At 43.0% G+C, this 23,720-nt stretch overlaps 1 protein-coding gene across 5 annotated transcripts in view; it reads right to left on the reverse strand.

The window, feature by feature from the left end:
• Positions 1–848: 848 nt before the first annotated feature.
• Positions 849–23,720, reverse strand: part of LOC144719977 (uncharacterized) — a 38,193-nt gene continuing 15,321 nt past the window's right edge. For 4 of the 5 annotated variants that reach the window (XM_078596365.1, XM_078596383.1, XM_078596392.1 and 1 more), the window contains 13 exons: positions 19,489–19,624; positions 17,639–18,019; positions 16,603–16,908; positions 14,679–14,813; positions 13,263–13,392; positions 12,188–12,316; positions 9,798–10,048; positions 8,900–9,050; positions 8,217–8,467; positions 7,379–7,507; positions 6,401–6,473; positions 2,936–3,045; positions 849–1,077 (listed from right to left, as the gene is read on the reverse strand). In XM_078596365.1, coding sequence (XP_078452491.1) covers positions 979–1,077; positions 2,936–3,045; positions 6,401–6,473; positions 7,379–7,507; positions 8,217–8,467; positions 8,900–9,050; positions 9,798–10,048; positions 12,188–12,316; positions 13,263–13,392; positions 14,679–14,813; positions 16,603–16,908; positions 17,639–18,019; positions 19,489–19,624 — 2,281 coding nt within the window. In that variant the 3' untranslated portion in view covers positions 849–978. The remainder of the gene's footprint in view (positions 1,078–2,935; positions 3,046–6,400; positions 6,474–7,378; positions 7,508–8,216; positions 8,468–8,899; positions 9,051–9,797; positions 10,049–12,187; positions 12,317–13,262; positions 13,393–14,678; positions 14,814–16,602; positions 16,909–17,638; positions 18,020–19,488; positions 19,625–23,720) is intronic. The other variant, XM_078596375.1, reaches the window with a different exon arrangement.

Below are 23,720 nucleotides of genomic sequence, written 5' to 3' on the forward strand. Positions count from 1 at the left end.
TATGAAGTTCCCTCCTTGAAGCTTAATAAACAAAAGAACAGATGGCACTAACTTCATGGCATTGTTTTAAAACACACCAGTCTGGAAAGAACAACACTCGGTTCACGGACCGCGAGGGTTGTTGTCGACACTTGAACTCGTGGAGATTCGAATGACTCAGAGGCGCGAGGAACCATAGCCTAGCGGGAAAAGCAGCCAGGTGGTTAGCCGGCGCCGAGGAAGGTGTTATCGGCGACAAATACGGTGTATTCGGCCAAACACAGGGAGCTGGTAGGAACGTTGGGTTGCTCGGTCAATGGCCAGGGTCAACGGCGGCGTGGTGTATTCCGCAAATATGGCCGACTGTGAGGGCGGGCACAAGCCGCCGTGAGTAGGTTAAACGTTGAGTTTTATAAAGGCACCACGGGTGACCAGCCCCTCCCCACCAAGCCCCACCCCTCCCACCCCCCACCCTCCCCCCCAGCCCCTCCCTCCCCACCCAGCCCCTCCCTGCACGACGGACGGACACAATAATCCCCTGTGGGCTGGTGGAACCAGTGGGTTCCTACCAGTATTAATGATTGTTTACATGTGTAAAGACAGTATATGGGACTAGCGGTCACAGGGGGTAATGGCAGGGGAATTAGCAACCTGCTTCCGTTGCTCCCTTAAAACCCATATCTTTCCCCGAGCCCATCCGACTGCTACTCACTGCGCCCCTGCCCCCAGCTATGACCAGCACTACCCCAACCCGTCAATACCCCAGCCACTATCACTACTCCAATCCCTCCTGAACCTCTTCCGCCTGTTCTTCAAAGCTTTCACCATAACTCCACCACAACTTTTCATCACCCTACTCTTTTTCTCAACCACATCTAGATAAGATGGAACAGGTGGAGTCCACATGCTGATGAGAAGAACACCATTTCTGTAATCCACCAACCCTCGCCTTTACAGTGATGGATTACAGGTGTGTGCCACCACCGCCCAAAAGCTCTGCTACAAGGGAATTCGCAGAAGATCCACCACGTCGCCCGTCAGTTTCTCAGATCCAAGGAGGGGTTCGCCACTGAAGGCCACCAGCCGGAATCCTTCAAGCTGAAACAAACAACAATCAGAATATTTATTTATACTGGTGGAATCAGATGAGCTATGAAGCTCTTTTTCACGGATGTCCAGTAGGGGCGGGTAAGAACATTGTTGATAACGCATTACAGTACAGGTTTCTCTCGCTTTATGCGGGTTCGGTTTGTCCGATGTCGCGCTGTATATGCAGCTAACCTATTTCTACCCAAAATTCACGATATGCAGTTTGAATTCACTCAGATGTGGCTATGTGTTAGGACGTGGGACAACATTGTGTGTGCATACTGTGTGTTTGTACTGTGGGGAGCAACCCAAGTTCGGTTCACGCTCGCAGCCAACACCAGCGACGATTATCTGAACCGGTCCTGGTCGACTCAGCCCAAAATGAGTACCTGGTGCGGTGTGTAAACATCGCCACTGGGGAGACAAAGGCGACCGTCGTGGTACTGCCCATCCACCCCCTCGTGTGCCGTGCCGGCCTTCTTAGGTGCTCACTAGCAACACTTGCACAAACAGTCTGTTAAGGATATATGGGGGATCTTTTTCTTTGTGTACTGTGTGTACTGTATGCGCTACTCAGGAGGCAGCTGTCTCCTCGTGCGGTTTCGCTTCGTGCACCCTTTTCTTGGAACATATCTACTACTACTACCGCATGGAGCGAGGGAAACCTGTACTCTCAATACTAGCTTCAGTGGCAACTTTGGTATCATCTCACCCCCACCATAACCACCACCACCACAAAGACAAAGATCCCTCGTATAGCGTTACAGACTGTTGGGGCAAGTGCTGTTAGCGAGCACCTTATGAAGGCCGGGGGTGGGTGGCCAACACCACGCCTTTGGCTCCCTAGTGACGATGTTTACAAACAGCACCAGGTACTCAATTGAGGCTGAGTCGACCTAAGGGAGGCCCAGAACCGGTTCAGATAATTGTCACTGGTGTTGGCCGCGAGCAGGAATCGAACACGGGTCGCCAGGTTCGTAGCACAGCACGATAATCGCGACACTACCACTCCCCTCCCCACCACCACAACATCTATGTACACACTCATTCTGATAGAACTATTGGCTCTCCAGGTAAAATTGGAATGAAAGCCCCTCCTCCCACCACCTGTTAGCACGCCCGCAATTGTTTGATGCAGATTGATGCCTCAAGTGTAAAAAATAGTAAATCTCATTGGCTTTACTCAATGCCAATTCGCGAAAACACTTTGAATTTTTTCTCCAGGTTAGGTCACGCCCTCTCAAAACAAACACATTTCCATTGAATTACTCGTCCTTGTACTACTTTTGGTTCTCAAGTTATCATCAGATTCACACACATACATCAATAAACGGAATGCCTTATATTACATTGATTTGTCAATGTCAATTCGACAAACCAAAAGAAAACACAACACAGTTTGTACCCGAGAGGAAATACATCAATTGTTCTCCCATGTGTGACCACAAGTGAGAATAGTTACACGCAAAAGAAGTTCAACATACACACAAAATCAGCACGTGTGTGGGCCATTCAATGGTAACAGGCATATTACACGTGGTGATGTGATGGTCTCATTTATGTATCACACACAGACTTGCCGTGTGATGATATTTAGGTACTATAAGAGCCCTAATGATGCTAATGTATGTTGAACTTCTTTTGCACCGTACTTAGGCAACCGTGCTAATCGGAGGTGCGGGAGAACGACAACATACTAAACACACGCAAAAGCAGTTCTAAAGAAATTAGTTTTCAAGTGTTAAAACGTGTAATTCAGCTTGTGTCAATGCTGTGCGTAATCCCGTTACCGGATAAATCCCCGCACATAAACACGTTTGAATGCGGCTGAGAACAGGCCCTCTTAGGCGTAACCACTGTCACGCACCTTGTGTCTCAGCTTATCACACACTTCATCCACGGTGACATGCTGACGCTCGTTGATTTTGTACAGAAGAGTGCGATTTTCAGAGATGATGTTGATCGTCAATCCTTGCTCTGCCGTCATTCATATCAGAACAATAAACACGAGTGAAACATGTAAGATGTGTATTATATAACTAGAGCAATCCCACAGACAGGTTGTACGTATGTTCGAACTTCTTTCGCACCATACGTAGCCAACCGTGCTAATCGGAGGAAGGACAACAAACTAAACACAATCAGCAGTTATAAAGAAATTAGTTTTCGAACATGTTATCAGCATAAACAAGATTCAAAATGACAAACGAGTAGATACTCTTGCCGTTAACACAAATACCATGAATACTTTTAGAAGACGATGAGCTATTATTTTTTCTTGAATTGACGTAACATTTTTATGGAATTGTCGATTAGTAACATAATAATACGTGTTATTTCACAGTAACAAACACTGACGTTTGCAAATAATTAAAATATTCAACACATTTCAAAACATCAAATGACATCCATAGCTTAAAGGTTACAGAAGTAAACCTTTCAAATGCATTATTTATATGGCACTGTGCGAGTCACGTTAGCCAAAAAGCACTTTTGGATTTAAAGCTTTCGTGATTGCAGGGATTCATCTTCTTCATTCTTTCGGTAAAGTCACGTAGAAGGGAAATAATAAAATTTAAACATAATAAAATAACAAATTTAAATAAAAATAAAACATAATAAAATAAAATATTATTTTATAATGTTTATTTTTATTATTTTATTATTTCCCTTCCACGTGACTTTACCGAAAGAACCAAGAAGACGAAAAATATTTCTTGACAGCTCTGTTGGACTATGCATTGCAATATGCCTCCCCTTGCAAAAAAAAACACTCCTCGGTCAAACCTAGTTTCAAAATATAATTGCTACCGTCGCAATATATTAAGTCCGGCCTATCAATTGTTACCCTTACAACTCAAAATTACTCGGCTTTATTTTTAGAGTGGCTTTTCTCGCCGTTATTGCAATCGTGTACGCATTTAAACACGTGCGTATTTAAACACAAATTAAACATTGAAAGGTGCACACAGAAACATGCAGAGATGCAGAGACGCATGCTTGGAGTGACATTGAGTGACAGAAAGAGCAGCACATGGATTAGTAGCAGCAAACTGATCATGGCTGATGTATTTGGCACTTGATATATTCAGAACAAAGTGGATCATGCATACGCGATGATAATTTAAACGTTTGCTTGATGTTTATCACATTCAATATAAATTCTGAAGCTCTTGGATGCATACATCAAATTGCGATTTGTTGGCATTCGTGTATATGTTGTTAGTAATTAGTTCACAGCTCTTGTGCAGCACATAGAGACAATACCATTCACCGTGATTTAAACAAAGTAATCAAATCGCAATAATGTTTTGAATTGCCAGGTACGTATATCGATCCACTCCAAGTATATATCCTGTTTTTATAAGCATTTGTGCAAAATAGAAGTCTATCATTAATAAGTTCTGCTTCATTCAAAATGAAAATGCATTTAACTGTGGACTGCTGCTGTTCAACCGGTGATCGTATTTTTTCTTCAGTAACAATGAAAAGCCTGCGTGGTAAGTGCAGACAGACGCTTAAAACGTACGTGAGCTTGACCACGTGGGATTTCATGCACGTGATCAGTTTCTACGCAACATAATGTTCTTGCCAGTTTAGACTCTGCAAAAAGATTCACTGCTGGCACTGTGAATGCTCACCTATAAGCCAAAAATATAAAAAAATTTTGAAAGGCCATCATGAAAGAACACTTAACATCTGCCACACAATATAAACATATCCTGAGACCAAATCTCTATAAATGTCCGATCGTGGGAGACTGCTTGGCAGTAAATGATAGGTTTAAGCAACAAAGTAGCCAAAAGATGAAAGCACAAAAATTAATTCTTGAATCTATAAGTGCAGAACTTTTGGGTGTTTCCTCCTCGCATGTGTGGGGTTTCTCCCACGTGCTTAACAATCATGACTGGAGTTGTCTAAACATCCCAATGCAGGGCCCTCCTGAAAAATAGTATTGAGACTCAGTAAGGTTTTCCTGCATTCCTCGTATTATCATTAAACAGTATTACAAGACAGTAGGTATTAGCCTCAAACCCAGCTGCTTTTGAATACTGTCACGAGCCGTGAGCATGGCTCCACCCTCAGTCTGGTATGAGCCATCGTATGATTAGCACAGTTGGCTATGTACGGTGTGAAAGAATTTCAACATATATACATACTGCAATACTGGTAGGAACCAACTGGTTCCACCAACCCACAGGGGATTGTGTCCATCCGTCGTGCATCCAAAAATGGGAGGGGTGGGGCTAGGTGGAGAGGGGAGGGTGGGGAGGGGCTGGGAGGGGAGGGGCTGGGTGGGGAGGGTGGGGCTGGGTGGGGGGTGGGAGGGGTGGGGCTGGGTGGGGAGGGGCTGGTCACCCCGTGGTGCCCTTATAAAACTCAACGTTTCACCTACTCACGCCGGCCTGTGCCCTCCCTCACAGTCGGCCATATTTGCGGAATACACCACGCCGCCGTTGACCCTGACCATTGACCGAGCAACTCAACATTCCTACCAGCTCCCTCCGCAGTAATGTGTTTTACGCTCGGTGACACATTCATTACAAAGTTGACCCGTTGAGTAATCCACGCTGCATTCTATTCCTTTTGTTTCATTTACGCTCCCAATCTCGACTCTCTCTTTCTGTGCCTCCCTCGCCCTGCGCCCAGTCTCGCTCTCGTTCATTCTTCCTTCTTGCACCCCTTCATTTGAACAAACTCCCACTGCACATAAAACAGTGACCTTCACTAACCTGCTTCGACTCCTCCCTTAAAACCACCTCCATCTCTTCTCCCCTAGCCCTGCCTTTCCCCGCCCCTGCCCCTCATCTACGACCAGCCCTAGCCTAACCCCTATCACTACCCCTATAGCTACCCCTTATCACTACACCAACCCCTCCTTAACCACTCCCACCTCTTCTGCTGTCACCATAACTACACCACCACTTTTAATAATAATCCCACTCTTCGTGTCAACCACTTTTATCTCGTGTTATATAAATGTTGTTTTCAATACTACCCACTGTATTTTTTGAGTCGCTACATAAAGTTTTCTTCATATTTTTTCTTTCAATACCCTTATCAAAAGTTGTATCAACGCATACACTCATAATTTATTTCAGCTCTTTGAACTGCCGTTAAGTCATTGCTTTTCAATAAACTTTGTTGTTCAACACCTTTTCAATTCAATCGGAGGATGAGCAGGAAAACATGATTCCTAATAAGGTTTACGGCTCCGACAAGTAAATTACCATCAGTTTGCTACAATATAAATATTTGCCAATGGGCATGGCCTGGAGAGATCTGCAGGAATTAGCTCAAGGGCTGAGCTTCGCTTCAGTGTGTCTGTTACCTTGTGAGTGTCGCGGGCACGCTTCAACACCTGTGCTGATTATAGGAGCGCATGCTCCGTCTTGCAGCAGCGTCTGGGAAAACAATGGCTAAGTTAGGGCCGTAACGGTTCAGGAAATCATTCTATTCCACCAACCTTCAGTTGCCGTGACTTTTTGCGGCGATTTGTCCGTCCATATATTCAATAAATAAACTGAGAACGGGGAGTAGCGATAACGGGGTTTATGGGAACAATCTTAACATTTTCACTCAATAAGCGTATGACGTATGGTTCAAGTCATGCAGCCTCACTGCGAAATATTCACCTCTCTGTGGGAAAAATGCAATTGGGCTCAATTAGAACTTAAATGTACCTGCTATATTAAAAAGAAAAATCCGGTGGTGGCTAAGACTCAAGACATCAGAGCCCCGCTGAGAATACTGATCTGAAAACAGGTATCAACCACCTGTAATTGAACCAGGTTTTCAGAAAGTGGGTTTATGGTCTCAGCCTGGTCACTAATGACGGTAAAAAAATCCACCCCATTTAATTTGCATTTCACTTCACGTGGCAAAAAGCCAGGTCTGAGAATAAGAAAAACGGTTGTTAATCTGTGTCCATGGGCCATTATCAAACCTAGAATGATGCAACTGCCCTGAAAGATGTCCGAATGGACACTTCGATTCTACAACACCGAAAGTGCAATTGGATTAAAACTGGGAAACTATACAGCTGTGGTTACAATGCTACAAAGAATCATCGAACATTTAAAAGTAAAATTCGGGGGTTTATTGATCCTTTTGTGCCTCCAGCATCAATAAAATAACGACCGTTTTGTGGGATGTAGTCAGCGGTTGTCCTTTGAAGGGGGAATGGCCCTCTCTTTGGACGTATGGACGTTTTAGCACTTGTTCACAGAAGTCAAAAGATATCCTGCCTGAGCAGGGAAACAACAATGTTTGACGAGGATGTGACGCTGCATTTTACGTGGGCCCTTACTTTCTCATGGGGAACCATGATGCAGGCAGGATATGGCATTCCACAGATCATCTGCCCAGGTGGCTGTGTTTCCATGATGGGATATCCACCGGCCACACAAGTGCGGCCTCGTTGCTGTATCCCGGGTTGCTGCAAAGAGAAAAGTGTTGGTTGGTTATAGATGCGCTCCTAAACTTTGTTTAGTAAAGAGTCTCTCTCCACGCTGCTGCTCCACGTTTCTTGAATACCCTTGCCGCTCATCTACACCTTAGTTCCCTCCCTTCACTCCCGCCTCTTGGCTTCCCCGTTAAACCAAGAGCTTACTTGCTCCTGTGCCTAAAAGTCCTCAACCCTTTCCTGTTCCAATGACGTACAAGTATGTCATGAATTTTTCTTCTGATTCCGGAAGAAAAGCTGAAATAAAATAACTTTATCGGTACCTAGGCTCCCACGAGGCCACGCGGGAGGGCGTTTGGCAGAGTTTGGCACCAGCTATCGTAGAATGCGGTCGTGTCGCTACAGTTCTTTGCAGTGGGTACAGTACAATGCCTTTAAAAACAACGGCGGTATGCCTCTCTAAATCAAAATGACGCTAAACCGCTTGCGGGTTACAAGATTCAGCGATGAACGGGACACCCATCATGCAACTTGCAGTTGTCTCGAAGCGGGAAAGGGTTAAGGACCCCGTTTCATTCTATGCAATATTGATATTCTTTGCGTGATCTCCGAATGCATTCCTTGTCTCACGACGAGATGGCGATAGGACAGATTGGAATAACATTGAGGGTAAAGATAATGAGGGAATTTGCTCTTATGGCAATATTTATTCGAGTTTACGAGCAGGAAGATGCTGAAATACCTGCGGTGGGATGTTAAATGTGCACGCAGGCTTCAGCATGGTTCTTTTTGCACGTGCGGGTCTCTGCACCATCTGCACGTTCTCCTGAGACGCATCTGCCCTGCCCGGTGGAGGTGCAAGAAGTTGCTGTCCTTGAGCTTCAGGCTCAGATGCATCCTCTGAGAACCCACCCTCCAATTCAGACAAGGGGCATGGTTCAACAGCAGCCGTGGACTCTGGCAGGTCATTACCTCCGCTTGTTGGTAGTCTGCCTAGGAAACACAAGATGGGTGATATTTTTTATATAGGTATAGAGAACGACAATTAGCATAATAATAGTTACATAAACCTTTTGGTGCAAGCAGCATTCATGGCGGCAACTTTGTTTTCAGAGTAACAATTTCCGGCATATAAATCAATGCTCAGCTGCTATTCTTTTCTTTTACTGTTTAATTATGTACAGTATATGTATTTACTATTTGCAGTACAATATTACAATTATCACAATAAACTCAGAATGGAATTGGCTAATCATCAAAAGCAAGACTTCCCTGAAAATGACATTTGAAGACTCTCCAAAGCTTTCCAGGGTAAATCATTCAATTACACTTATTTATCAAAATATTCAATGACTTATAAAAAAGCCTGATATTTCAACATTATTATGCTACGAATGCTTTCAATGCATTTAACACAACACTTACTGTTTTCGAGCCAACTCTGAGTTTGAGTTTTCAAGTGTTCAGCAGTTTTGCGATTTAAGGGATCTGGAGCCAGGCCCTTTGTGAGAATATTCATAACTTCTGGGCTGAATTTCTCCTGCATCTCATCGAGAGGAGATTTTTTTGCCAGGAGCTGCACAAGGCACACAACCAGCAGTTAGAAAGAACAGCCATTATAAAAGTCAGGCACAGACTATAACGATCACTCTAGGGTATAGAGAGATAGATTCCCTTTATTGCAGGACCAAGTAACGGCCATTTGACTCCCAAAAGTTTATTTTTCAAGAGAAGCTTTAGCAAAAATAATTATATAAAATAATGTTAGTATTCAGAGCCCTAATGGTTTAAATACAGAATATTTAATCATATTTTAGAAGAATAAATAAGATAAGAAAAAAACCCACATCCGAGCGTAATCAAAAAAGGCAAATTAAACATCGCTAAAACATAAATGTTTTTACTGTATACATTATTGAAACTATTTAAAATGAAATACAATTACAACGTTGAAATACAAATCAATAATTAAGCTAGAATGTTAAGATGTACGGTCCCAATTTTACATAATACAATTTTTAAGATGTATTAGATTGCGACCTGAAATCGCAATTGCATCCTTTAATTGCACTTCATTTGATACATGTGGAGGTAGGTGTAAGTTTAAGTCTGTTTGATTTGTTACACGGATGGTCCCACTTAGCCAGTTCCCCAGCTATTTTACGAGGGAGATCCGTGGTGCGTGAAACACGGTCCCAACAAAACAAAGACAAAAACGTCAATATTGCAGAGAACAAGTACGGACGCCCTTAAGGAATATTGTAATAAGAAAGTGAAGTGTGAAGTGAAATACGACTTTGGAATTTACCCAAACCCCGCTTACCTGCTTCCTTATTTCCTCTTTATTATTTCCATGCTTGGCCACCCAGGGTGGCCTGCCGGTGAGCATGTGAAGTAAGGTGCAACAGGCGCTCCACACGTCCACCTTGCACGAGTACGCCTTAATGAGCACCTCGGGCGCCATGTGTGTGATAGTGCCGGCGACCCGCTCGTCCCCGTGCCCGACTATCTTCACGAAGCCCATGTCGCAGAGGACCAGCTCCCGCTTGTCCGGTGACAGCAGCATGTTCTCGGCTGGACATTGATCACAGAGGGCAGTTGCACGATCAGTGTGAGAGTTGAAAATTAGCAGGGGACAAAGACAAGTTTACTACCGAGCATACGTTTTCGTGGCTGCGCCGCGCAGTTCTCCGATATATTTTAGTGGTCGTAAATGCACCTTTGTTCAGCTATGTTGTCCGGCGTTTCGCTCCAAGTACTGGCAGCATCTTCAGGATCTCGCAGCAAGTAGAGTCAAACGTTGGACATGCCAAACGGCGGGCGGTATCCGAACACACATTGGAGAGCGATAATACGAGACGAAACAAAAGTTTTGCTGGCTGGCTGGCTGGCACGCGTGCGAGCGGGCAAGAATGCGGCGGTGGTGACGTTACTGTGCACATCTGCGTGATAACATCACCTGCAGCGGGGTTAGTGTATTGCGCAAACGTCATCACGCCTCCCCTCCCACCCACCCTCTGCTCCAGCTGTGTATCCCGTGTCCAATGATACAAAGCTGATACACAACAAGGGTAATTCATTTTTCTCATTCTACATCCCATTACAACCGTGCTGTATTAGGTCACTGAAAACTCTCGCAGAGCACTGCATTGGCCATTCTGCAAATGGCCAGCAGTAAAGAGACATGAGAAAAACTTATGACAGAGACCCGTAAAGTGACCTTAATCTACAAAGCAGGGGTTACACTTAACCCATGTGTCCCGCCACAGAAAAATGTTCCTCGCATGGTAAATCAAACAAATATTATTAATCTTGAGAGCTGGAAATAGGCAAATTTTGTGAAAAAACAATTCGATATTTTACGTAGTTTTGAATAAAAAAAATATGAATTACTCTCGGGAAATACAATTCAGAGACCATTCCATATGTGACAAAACAATAAAGGAAAAGTAATCTACTGCTCTACACGAATTGGGTGCTGCTTTTGGAATGTTATTGTTTTTGAGCCACAATGAATGTTCAGTACTGGTTGGCAAATGCTAACACATGCACTACGATTATATTCTTGCGTATAGGGCATCACCTTCCGTCGTCTAGGTGAAACGAACGCCGTTAATTCGTATGCACTACAACGCTTAATCCTAACATGTGCCGTAACAACATGTGCTTTGGCCCGACAGCAACCAAAACTTTCTTTCAAAAGGAAAATGCTGCTCATAGCATAAACAAATATACATCTTAAAAACCATGAGATTGATTTTGTTACGAGTGTAGTGACATAGAATAGATCACTACGGCGCGTAGCGCTAGGTACAGTAGAATGAGGGAATGTGGGTGTAGCAGCCAGCACAGCATGTAATGCCACGCAGCGGGTCACTAGGGTGCATGGTGCTGGCTACTGGCAGAGAGGGGCATAAGAGTCCTACCGACAGAGCATGGTATAGCAGCTACACCGCCAGCACAGCAGGTAATGCCACGTAGTGGGTCACTAGGGGGCGTGGTACTGGCTGCTGGCGGAGAGGGGCGAAGCACGTGATGGGTCGGGGTGAGGGATGTAGGGCAAAGGTGACCGAGGGGACAAGGGGAGCATGGCCCAGGATCTTCTGGAGGGTTTCAGATGGGGGCGTGGTTAAGGGCGGAGCTGGGCAGGTGGCACGTGGAAGGCGGCCCAGAACCTCTTGGATGGTTCCAGAAGGGGGCGTGGCCGAGGGCGGAGCCAGGCCACGCTAAGGGGCATACAAGGGAAGCCCCGAGTCTGAATCTGGGCTGTCTACAGGTGGAATGGAACCCGAGGTGCTACGTCTACGTCTTTATTTAAGGCATCGTGGGTCAGACAGCATGTTGGCTGCTCTGACCTGTAAATAGTTATCTCGTGTGTGAACAGTGTGTAAAAGTAAACGTTGCTGCCTCCTATAATAGTGTCTCAGAAGTGACTCACTACAAGAGTATCGGAAAAAGAAAACAACAAATGCCAAAACAATGCTATACAACAGAAAAAAATATGCAATTACATGATGTCAATGGCTCTACCGTGGAGTAAGAAAGAAGAGCCATTACTGAAAACATCAGCCTATAATTAGTGCTGTTGCAACAATTCCAACGCAGTCTCAATTTTGTTTTTACGAACCAGAGACAACACATCCAATTAGATTAATCTTGTGTTCGAGGTACAATGTGATCTTTGTGATGTCAGATTGGATGAGTAAGACCTGCCTTTTATGTCTCGATGAATGCAGCGCTTATTGTGCATGTATTCCAGGGCAATCAGTATCTTCTCCAGGTAGTGAAGGGCCATTTGCTCATCGAGTGAACCCTTGTTGATCAGCTCAGCAAGCGTGCCACCTGTACATCAGGGGTGCAGACAGAAGAAATATAACGAGTGGAACTCCCGTTTACGGTGGATGTATGGAAATTGTTTCGAACGCAGAATAACATTAACCCAATGCTGAAACGCGACCGTTGTATCCATTGCATATTTTAAAATATATTGAGGAACACAAAGGAGATTTCCATTAAATAAATGTAGTTATTGACTATTTTTCAGATTTTCAGAGCCACATTTTGTGGACCACATGTTTTATAACAGGTGGACGTTTTGGGCAAAGGCCCTTGTTCAGAGCAGAAGAGTGAAAGAAAATGGCCTGACATGTCAGCCTATTGATAATTTACAACCCTTTGTACATCCACTGCTGGATGAAGGCTTCCCCATGAGGTGTCGGGTAATGGGGAATATTTGACCCATACCTCACTGTGCCAACTAGTGCAGTTTGAATTTCGATTTAAAGCTTTCGTGATTGCAGGGATTCATCTTCTTGGTTCTTTCGGTAAAGTCACGTAGAAGGGAAATAATAAAATAATACAAATTAAACATAAAATACAATTCTCACGTTTCGGCCACAACGCAAGCAGCCGTCCTCAGGTGAAGAACAGGTCTGTCGGAAAGACAGCGTCTTTTTTTTAATTATTTTTATTATTTTATGATTTCCCTTCTACGTGACTTTACCGAAAGAACCAAGAAGATAGTGCAGATTGGTGATGGGGGAGGAGGGGGCGAGCCTGATTCAAACATCACTCGCCACTGATTTACTGTTGGTGAAGAATTTTACTCGGGTTTGCCGTGCGTTCAAAAGTGCAGTGCCCTAACCACTGCCCCTCACCTATTACATACGCATTTTCCCCATTTATAGGAACAGATATGTATTTAAAGAATCATTTAAAACTTGTAAAATCTAAGTAACTGAAAATAGTCACGTGTGCCATTGTAATTGTATCTGCACACAATGTATACCTTCAATGTATTTCATGAACATGAACACTTTGGTCCTTTCTATGACAACCCCCAGGAGTGGCACAATGGATTGGTGGTTCAAGCCAACCCAGATCTCGAGTTCATCCTTCCGAAAGTCCTTCAGATGCATCTGAAAAGCACAGTAACAGAAACCGCTCGATCAGTAAAACGTAACCAACAAGGGGAAAGGAAAAAGTGAAAATATTGCATCATGCCCTGAGAACTACTTTCCCTTTGAATGTTCGCAAATCAGTTGTGGAGTATGCAATAATGAATATCTAAATAAAATGCAGCCCTTGCTGAATGACGGCTTTACCGCACCCACATGATTCATCGGAGGTTTTTAGTTTTGCGTGACCACTGAGTAAGGTTACAGTGGCAGCCAACAAAGCCATGACAGGGTATTAAAGTTTGTATCTCACGTGGAGTTTGGGGAATTTGCATTTACTCGGGTTTTGTTAATAGTCCACATAATTAAAATTGTTAACAATAACATCCATTTTTCAATCCAATGCTAGAGGAACGCCTCCCCACGTGGGCTGACCATACTTAACCAAGCTGTGAAAAAATAAGACTATGTTTTACCCTTTCTGGCAATAAAACAGGTGTTAAGATGTTCAAACACCAAATAGAAACCTTTTGCAAGGAATCAAGTCTGCAGTAACCACACGTACTTGTGGTGAACATGCAAACAAACATGCTCTAATAATAGATGCATTGTCTTTGAAACTAATTGGCCTACACCAGAGACAGCTTTCTTTAGAGCCTAGTCTCAACCAGTGTTAGACCAGAGAACACCAAAAGGCGAACAGCACAAAGACAATGCCACTATCAGAGCATTTATAGCTCGGGGTGAGCATCGAAAACATGGGAAATTAGAATAGGTTTTACCCTTTCTGGCAATAAAACAGGTGTTTAGATGTTCAAACACCATATGTTGATACTGGTAAAAAAGGGTCATTGACCAAGCTGGTCATTGCATGTGAGTAAAAGAGGGGACCCAGGAATGTATCAGAAATCACTCGCTACCTGCGTTACCCCTGGCCTGGAATAAAAGACAGGTCCATTAAGACTAGTGTGGTACACAAGGGAGTGCATCACATTGGTCACCTTAATTTGTGCCAGGGCAAATATTTACGTGCACATTAGGTGCTCAGAGCCAACCTAGGGGAGATACCAGTGCCACATATGTTACCCATGGCCAGGAATTTTATTCAGTTTTCCAGTCTGCTAGTCACCGTAACACCGCTCCATCACACACACCATCCTAATGCATTAATTAGGGAATTGCACGAGTTTGTTTTAAGGACAATAATAGTTTTACGAGGCATCCCATGTGTATGAGCACTGCTCATTTTATATATACATAACCAGTGTCAACATGCCCACACGGGTGTACGACTGTGCTGCAAATACCTCTTTCACAGCAAATGCGTTTCTGGTTTCAGCATCTTCTCCCACGTGGACGGTCCCAAATTTTCCTCTTCCCAGCAGGTTACCTCTATGCCATTCCTTTCCTTCACGGTAATTTCCATCTTTAGCTTTGAGCCACTAAGAAGACAACATTCGTGCCATTAACACAGGCATGTCCAGCAAAGCGGGGCGGGGGTGGGGCAGGAGCTGCAGTGCGATTCACCCACAAGTGGAAAGATGAGAGTTCATATCTCGGCTGGAGATCAACTAAGCATTTTATCATCCCCTCCAGGGTCAATTACATAAGAACCACTGCTTAGCAAGGCCAAAATTGTATTGCTATAGAGTGATATGTTATCACAATAAGAACATGCCATTTTTACAATTTAGATTTGAAGTTTTCGTGACTGCAGGGATCCATGCTCTTTGGTTTCTCTCGGTAAAGTCACGTAGGTAGAAAATAAAATAAATAAAATCACGATGTTTCGATTGCAACACAAGCAATCATCATCAGGTGGGAAAACCACAGCAATACGTTTTTTGCTGAGGTGGGAGAGAAAGTTGCCGTGGTAAGAGGTTATACAGGCCAGGAAGGGGGAGGAGCAAGGGGGGAGAGGGAGGGGTAGGGGGTGTGGAGTAGGGGGAGGGCGAGCACTGCGTGGTGTAGTAGTACCAGGTGGATATGATAGACGACAACCAATACAAAGCAGTTAGGGTTTTACCTGGTTAATAACATCCTTCCAATGATTGCTCAATTCGTAGCCATCTTCTCGGTTTAAGTTACATCCATGTTTATATATCTGAATGGCTTCATGAACACCTGATGATGATTGCCTGTGTTGCAATCGAAACGTCGTGATTTAATTTATTTTATACCTAAGTGACTTACCGAAAGAACCAAAGAGTATTTTTACAATTGCCTCAGGATGACTGATAAGAGTACGGCCCAATGGTCATTTGAACACGAAGACACTTTTTAGTGTCAAAATTTTTTCTCACTTTTTTGTCACAATATTTTCTCAATGGGGCAGTACTCTCCTGTCAGCAGCCCTGAGCCAGTGGTGGAAAGTCCACATTCCTATGGCAGGGACCCATCACTCCAACTCCAGAGGGACTTTGAAGTCAAATGTGAAAAAATGTACCTGTAAAAACAAAGTTTTTCACTATAAATCCTTCATATGCGTGGCGGCTAGAGTCCTCTCGTCCTCTGGCTTGAGATGGCTGCCACCTATGGGTCAGATGATTGCCTGCCACCATTAAGCAATTGGTAATTAAATATAAAAAAAAATTCCTAAAAAGTGTAAAGTTACGGAAATTTTTTTCACGAAAATAAATTGTCACGCACAACGAGTCTGTGTGCAAAATGTCAGCTCGATTGGATCACGGGAAGTGGGTTAAAAAACGACCGAAAGATTTGCACGGTCGTAAGCGCGCAAGCAAGTGAACTTAATATAAAGGATTTAATTAGGATTTGAAATTATGAAAAAAAACTTTTTAGACAGGCGCATTCTTCAAAAACTCTTCCCCCGTTTGATAAAAGCATGTAACCTTAATATATTTTTTTTATAAAAGGGAAATTTGTAAATATGTGTGTCTGTTCGAAATGTTTAGCGTACTTCCCGACATGCAAGAAACTTGAAATTTGCCATGTGGGTACTTTCCAGACTGTACATTATGTGTGGGGGGAGCGGTAGTTTAGTGGTTAGCGCGCTGCGCTATGAACCCGGCGACTCGAGTTTGGTCCTGGGCCTCCCCTAGGTCGACTCAGCCTCGAACGAGTAACTGGTGTGGCGTGTGAACATTGCCACTGGGGAGACAAAGGTGGACGGGCGTGGTGAATCCAAGTCCCGGGCGAAGCTGGGTAGTAAAGCTAGTATACATATATATTGAACAAAAACATGTTTTTTTTTTTATAACGGCTCCAAACCTGATTGAGAACACCACAGTAAGCATTGTCGTTATCTTGAAACTTGCGATCGGCGATTTGGCGTCCCAGCTTCCTCACGTGTTGCGCATTCCCGTCGATCACGCCAACGATTAGGTTAGTTTTCAACGGCTGCTCAGGTGCCAGAACAGTCTTTAGCATTCGCTTGTGGGCATTCTCATGCTTCGGTTTTGCACCTTGCCCCTGGAAATTTAAGCAGGGAGTGCTGCCACTTGGTGCATCTGTTGGAGGTTCGTCGAGGGATTCCAGTCGCTTTCCAGTATCTGCTCCACAGGTTTCTAGAGGTGCCTGGGTGTTGAAAAGATGTGAAGCAATAATGGTCAGGCATTAACAGTAATGATGCAATATTTACACACAGTACATTAGTGATAAATATTTGTTGCTAATGTAAAGACGTCTTCGATGCACTTGTCTTGAGATGGTTTCTTTATTGAGGAGCCACTTGCTCACACTCTGAGGGCCGGAGGCCCCCACTGCAATAGCCCCGAGTCTCTTGCGCATCTCCCTTATATACAGTCCGAGGCAACGCCCCCATTCCTGAACCTTCTCGCTGGTTCTAGACCACTCGCTCTCCCAGCTGACTCCCCTATCATTATCTCCCTTGGCCACTAGTCCACTCACACCGTAGGTTGACTACTGTCATTACACTAATTTAGAATAGAAATTAAGTGTTTTTATGGAGCATTGAATGTTGTAAAATAAGACGTCCGTCTCTCCACTTAAATATTTATATTTTTAGTCCATCTGCCTATGTGCCTGCTTATTATCCAGTAACCTTTTTTAAACAAGTAATCTCAAGGCTGGTTTTGACCTTCTGGATCTGATTATTCTGGGCATCAGTCTGGCCCCATCTCATGAAACCAGATGAAGATCAGATGGTCAAACTAATACATAGTTTTCCTGCTCAACCGTTGCTCAATGATATTCATCTGGATGGACTGAAACATTTAAATAATGTATTGCTCATGTAATTATATATACATCGATTAATTGCGCGTAAAATAAAAGATGCACTGACCGTATCGTTGCAACGGTGCTGTTTGGATAACTCTGCATTGGCGAGTGAAAAACTACGATGATCCCAGGGGGTATGAGATGCAACGGGTACGTCTTTCTCTGGGATCCCAATAGGAATGTTATCATCTCCATCCTGAGATCTACTGCCAAAGTTAGGACGTTGGCTGCTTCGATCGCTTGGCAGAGATGGGCATCTGCCTCTGCCTTTGGAGTTGGAGTTGTCCGGAGATTTTCCAATATCGTCATCACCAGAAGCCTCACACGCCTGCTTAAGTTTAGGGACGAAAGGTCGCTTGGGGTCATCGCCATCTCCTCGGCCATTGCCTAATGGCCCGGAGGCTCCAAGAACTGCGTCGTGCGTGGTTCCATTGGATCTCGAAGCCTGTGTCAAACAGCACAAAAAATTATGAATTTACTGCTTTGACAACATGTACAAACCTACTACAAAAGCTACGCTATTACCTGTAGCATATAAAAGGTATGTGGAACTCTCTTACCCATGAGATCCAACCACAAAAAAACTAACACGTGGCTTTTGTGACCAATATTATTCATAATAAAAGCTTTTGGGTTCGATTGCGTAAATGTGTGTCGTTAACCCACCACCACCCGACACAGCGAATTAGTAAGGTTTGTGATGTGAACAAAATGTGCCAATTAGTTACTAGTTCAGCACTACCGATGTGATGACGAGTAAACCTACAACATTTACAATTGAGTACGTTTCGCCTGTAATTACAACCAGCTTCACCAGGCGATATGCCAGAATTGTGAAGAGGTCTTTCTGCTTCTGGTCTTAAACAGAGCAAGAGTATGTCATCACTGCGAGCCTTAACATCATTCAAGGTAATTTATAAGACTCCAATAAACCCGCCTTGTGATCTTTGCACCTGATAGGCTCACAGTGATGACGTCATCTTGCTCTATTTAAGACCAGAAGCAGGAAGACTTCTTCAACAATTCTGGCAAATCGCCTGATGAAGCTGGTTTTACTCAATTGAAAAATTTTGTGGGTTTACTCGCCATCACAGTGCTGCAATAATAGCTAATTGGCATGTTTTGGCCAAGGGATAAACCTTACTAATTGGCTGTGTCAGGTGATGGCGTGTGGCCAACACATTTATATTTACGCGATTTAACTCAAAACAAAATAAAACTAGGAATCTTATTGGTTGTAGTAGCGCCCTTTTTTGTCAATCCACTGCTGGATGAAGGCCTCCCCAAGCCGTGCAGGTCATGAGGGGTTATCTGACTATACTTAACCGTGCTATTCAGCGTGGGTTGGTGAAATCTGTGAGCACAAATTTATCAAAGTCAGAAGTCAAGAGGCCAGGGTTGTCTCATTTGCAAGAGTAACCTGGGTCACCAAAACAGCAACAGCTAACAACATCAAATAGTGTACAATAATGAAAACATTATAAATCAGAGCAAAAAAATCGAAAATATATAACAAATGATCAACTACAGCATGGACACAAAATGCATGGTGACTATGCAAATGTATTACTACTCACATATTTTAATTCTTTTTTCCTTAAAATAATTTAGGTTCACATGACAAGCCTTAAGCCACCGGGTTAGGTACTCTTTTCAAATCGTAGGTAACGATGTGTGCTTGGACATCCACCGAGGAGACGTAGCGATGAAGTTGGTCCGTGCACAGGTAACAGGTGGAATCATGGGACCACGAGGGATGGTGACGGCTTGGGAAGGCCTTCTTCGTGCAAGCAGTGGGACGATCATGGCTGATGATGACGATGATGGCCTGTGCTCGAGTGCCAAGAAAGTCTGACTGCTAAATGAATTAAATGTCCGCAGAAATTTACTTTAAAAAATGAGACGCTCATTTACCTGTGCATCGCCGGTCTTCTGTGATGCTGGCAAATGATTACCTCCAGCCGCTTGATTTCCATCAGAGCAGGATCTTCCTGCCTTGTTTTTCCTTTTTTTCTTCCTCTTCTTTTTCTTGCTAACTTCATTAAATCTGCTTTCATGACATTTATCCACGGATGAAAACAAATATAATAAAAAAAACACTCTTAAACCGCCTTATCTGCTATTATAGAATGGCGATGCTCATCGCTCAAACCCTCCCGTGAATCACGTGACTCCTGCATGGCCACTCCGAACCCTCCCCTTTCCTCGCCGCCCCCTGTGAAAACAGACGCTGCTCCATCATGCACCTTACTTCTGCGTAAGTTCAGAATCAGAATCTTTATCTGAGACTGGAGGAATCCGACGAGCTATGAAGCTCATTTTTACTCACGGACGACTATTGGTCAGTCTGTCCCAGGTGACTTCTCTTCACAATCCCTGCAATGCCCATACACACCTATCCCCCGTAGTTATTTCCAACACCGTATACATATACACACGAGGCCCTTATGTAGCCTCTTCCTCCCTATCCTCATCTTTCGTGTTGCTTTGGTCCCGTTCCTCCGTTCCCTTTCCATCATTTTCCTCTCATTTCCCATTCTTTCCCCTCTCCGTTCACTTTTCTGTCCCTTTTTACATAACATGTATTGCATCTTGATTTGAAGCTTTCGTGACTGCAGAAATCAATACTCTTTGGTTCTTTCGGTAAAGACACGTAGGTATAAAAAAAAAAAAAATCACGTTTCGGGCGCAACACAATTAACATGCTAATTTCTCACATTAACATCACTAGCCCCAGCCACTCCTTTATGACCCTTGAGCTACACCCATTTCAAACCTTTTAAAACAGTCTGCCTCAGCAGCAGACCATCACTTTCCCACCTGATGATGGACGCTTGTGTTGCGCCCGAAACGTCGCGACTTATCTTATTTTATACCTACGCGACTTTACCGAAAGAACCAAAGAGTATGTATTATATGCTTGATTTTACTCCCCTCCCCGTGGTGTGCCACAGGGAAAATGTTGTAATTATTATAACAATAAAAATTTAACGTTGCGTATTTGTGCATGTGTTGGTTGCATATTGTTAAAATTTTTCACGATTGTGAGCTTCGTCAGGTAACCTAAGGTGTGTGAAGGGTCACATTTCGCCTTCCCCAACATTCTCGTGAATTATCCAAAGCAGGTGGCACAATTTAACTTAAAAACATGTTATGTTTTGTCTCCTTTGTATTATTTTTCTTTAGTTTCTTTACTTCTTTAACCTAAATATAACATTGGCATGTAATCAATATAACTAGCATGTCATTTGCATACATCATAAATAGGAGATTCCCACACACAAAGCATGTGTCATGAGCATAACACTCAAATTGAAATGATGAAGTGATGCATTGCATGCCTCGTTAGTGGAGTGGTGTGTGGGTTGTCAGAGTGGTAAGACTTATGCTTGTAATGATCAATAAAAAATCGATTCCTATCGTGCAAGGATCAATTGTTTACAGTTTATAAAAAATAATGCAAATGGGATGCTCATGTTACATTTAGGCGAACTGTATAAACAAAACTACAATTGAGATTAAAACATTAATGAGACACAAAAGGGACGACGGACATGTGACCAAATAATAATCAATTTTGGAATTTAATTGCAACTGCAAATTGGTGGGGTGATTTGGTACACTCCTAGTAATGGTGCAAGACCCTGTGTGCCTGGGCGGTGTGCGGGTGGGTGGGGATTTCGAAGGGCGAAGAATCAAAAGGATATTTTACAATCTTAATTTGGGAGCTTTCGTGACTGCAGGAATTATTCTTTGGTTCTTTTCGGTTAAGTCACGTCTAAAAATAAAATAATAAATCAAAATAAAACAACACATTACGACGTTTCGATTGCAACACAAGCAATCATCATCAGGCATAAAGGAAATAGCAACAAAAATCTAACTAGAAAACTATAGACCGACATACAAGCAGACAGACATCACAACGGCACACATAGAGAGGAGTATACAGGCACACGAAAATTAAATAACCTAGTAAAATATTGAAATGTGATGTAATACAACACAAAGAGTCGGTTAACACACAATTAACGCATGGCCTGGTTGACTACGTGTTTCAAAATTTGCTAAGTTAGAATTTTAAGTGTGAGCAACAAATATCTAACTAGAAAACTATAGACAGACATACAAGCAGACAGACATCACAACGGCACACAGAGAGAGGACACAAATCGGCTGTGTGAGCAACAAAAATCTAACTAGAAAACTATAGACAGACATACAAGCAGACAGACATCACAACGGCACACATAGAGAGGAGTATACAGGCACACGAAAATTGTGATGTCTGTCTGCTTGTATGTCGGTCTATAGTTTTCTAGTTAGATTTTTGTTGCTATTTCCTTTATGCCTGATGATGATTGCTTGTGTTGCAATCGAAACGTCGTAATGTGTTGTTTTATTTTGATTTATTATTTTATTTTTAGACGTGACTTAACCGAAAAGAACCAAAGAATAATTCCTGCAGTCACGAAAGCTCCCAAATTAAGATTGAACCACTTCTACGGGGAAGTTTTAAACTTATCCTTTTTTCTTTCTGGCTATTTGTTCTCTCTGCCTGTGTCCTCTCCTTGAAATTTCACACTTAAAATTCTAACTTAGCAAATTTTGAAACACGTAATAAACCAGGCTATGCGTTAATTGTGTGTTAACCGACTCTCTGTGTTGTATTACATCACATTTCGATATTTTGCTAGGTTATTTAATTTTCGTGTGCTTGTCTCCTAATTTTCAGGCTTGCCTCCCGTACCGCGTTTGTCCTAATTTTCTGGTTTGCCTCCCGTGCCGCGTCTATCATCTCACTTACAATGGGAGTACGTTGGCGTGCACTCATTGATATGCTGATTTTCCCCGCCCTCTCCCTCCCCCCGTCCCCTCCCCCTCCTCTCTATATTTAAGGGACCGTCACAGAAACGACCATCTCTTTGTGCCGATTTGTGTCCTCTCTCTGTGTGCCGTTGTGATGTCTGTCTGCTTGTATGTCTGTCTATAGTTTTCTAGTTAGATTTTTGTTGCTCACACAGCCGATTTGTGTCCTCTCTCTGTGTGCCGTTGTGATGTCTGTCTGCTTGTATGTCTGTCTATAGTTTTCTAGTTAGATATTTGTTGCTCACACTTAAAATTCTAACTTAGCAAATTTTGAAACACGTAGTCAACCAGGCCATGCGTTAATTGTGTGTTAACCGACTCTCTGTGTTGTATTACATCACATTTCAATATTTTACTAGGTTATTTAATTTTCGTGTGCCTGTATACTCCTCTCTATGTGTGCCGTTGTGATGTCTGTCTGCTTGTATGTCGGTCTATAGTTTTCTAGTTAGATTTTTGTTGCTATTTCCTTTATGCCTGATGATGATTGCTTGTGTTGCAATCGAAACGTCGTAATGTGTTGTTTTATTTTGATTTATTATTTTATTTTTAGACGTGACTTAACCGAAAAGAACCAAAGAATATTTTACAATGTTAATCAAACCGTGAATTCTGGAAAGAAACACACGTCGTGTTCTATATCAAAGGATGTATATTTGGTTAAATAGAATTTGCTACAAGAGGTATGTATGCACTACGTTCGGTTCCACAATTTAGTATCCTGTCACTTAATTGTCAACAAATTAAAATTATTGTACAGTCAGATACATAAACAATGTAGTCACATGGGATGAAATCTTAACATTTTTGCTCCATGAAATTGTAATTTCATAAATATTTCAGCCATTAAGTGTTTCCCTACATGCAAGTGCTTCCACACCATAACAGGCAGTGGTGGTTTGGGGGGTGGTTATCCAAACTTTTTCACGAAGGCCACATGGCTGGGAAGACTTGTGGGCACTCACACGTTACACCCCTATCTAGGTCACCACCAATCAATAACAATAACACTGGAAGGCAGTCTAAGGCAGAAAGGAAATTACGTATGGACATGTGAAGGTGTAAATCACCATTGTTTCCTCCAAAATATCACCAACAATTTATTTTATGACATGTTTTTGCTTTTCTCTCCAATTAAATTATGCTTATTATTGCATGTGATGAAAAAATGCTATCCGAAACTCTACATATAGTTGTGCATCACCCTTTGTCAGAAAAGGCAATAAATCTTAAACCATATAAGAAACACACTAGTGTGGCTACTCAATCACACACCA

The sequence above is a fragment of the Lampetra planeri genome, chromosome 1 (assembly GCF_965212315.1).
Source record: "Lampetra planeri chromosome 1, kcLamPlan1.2.h2, whole genome shotgun sequence".
Taxonomy (NCBI): Eukaryota; Metazoa; Chordata; class Hyperoartia; order Petromyzontiformes; family Petromyzontidae; genus Lampetra; species Lampetra planeri.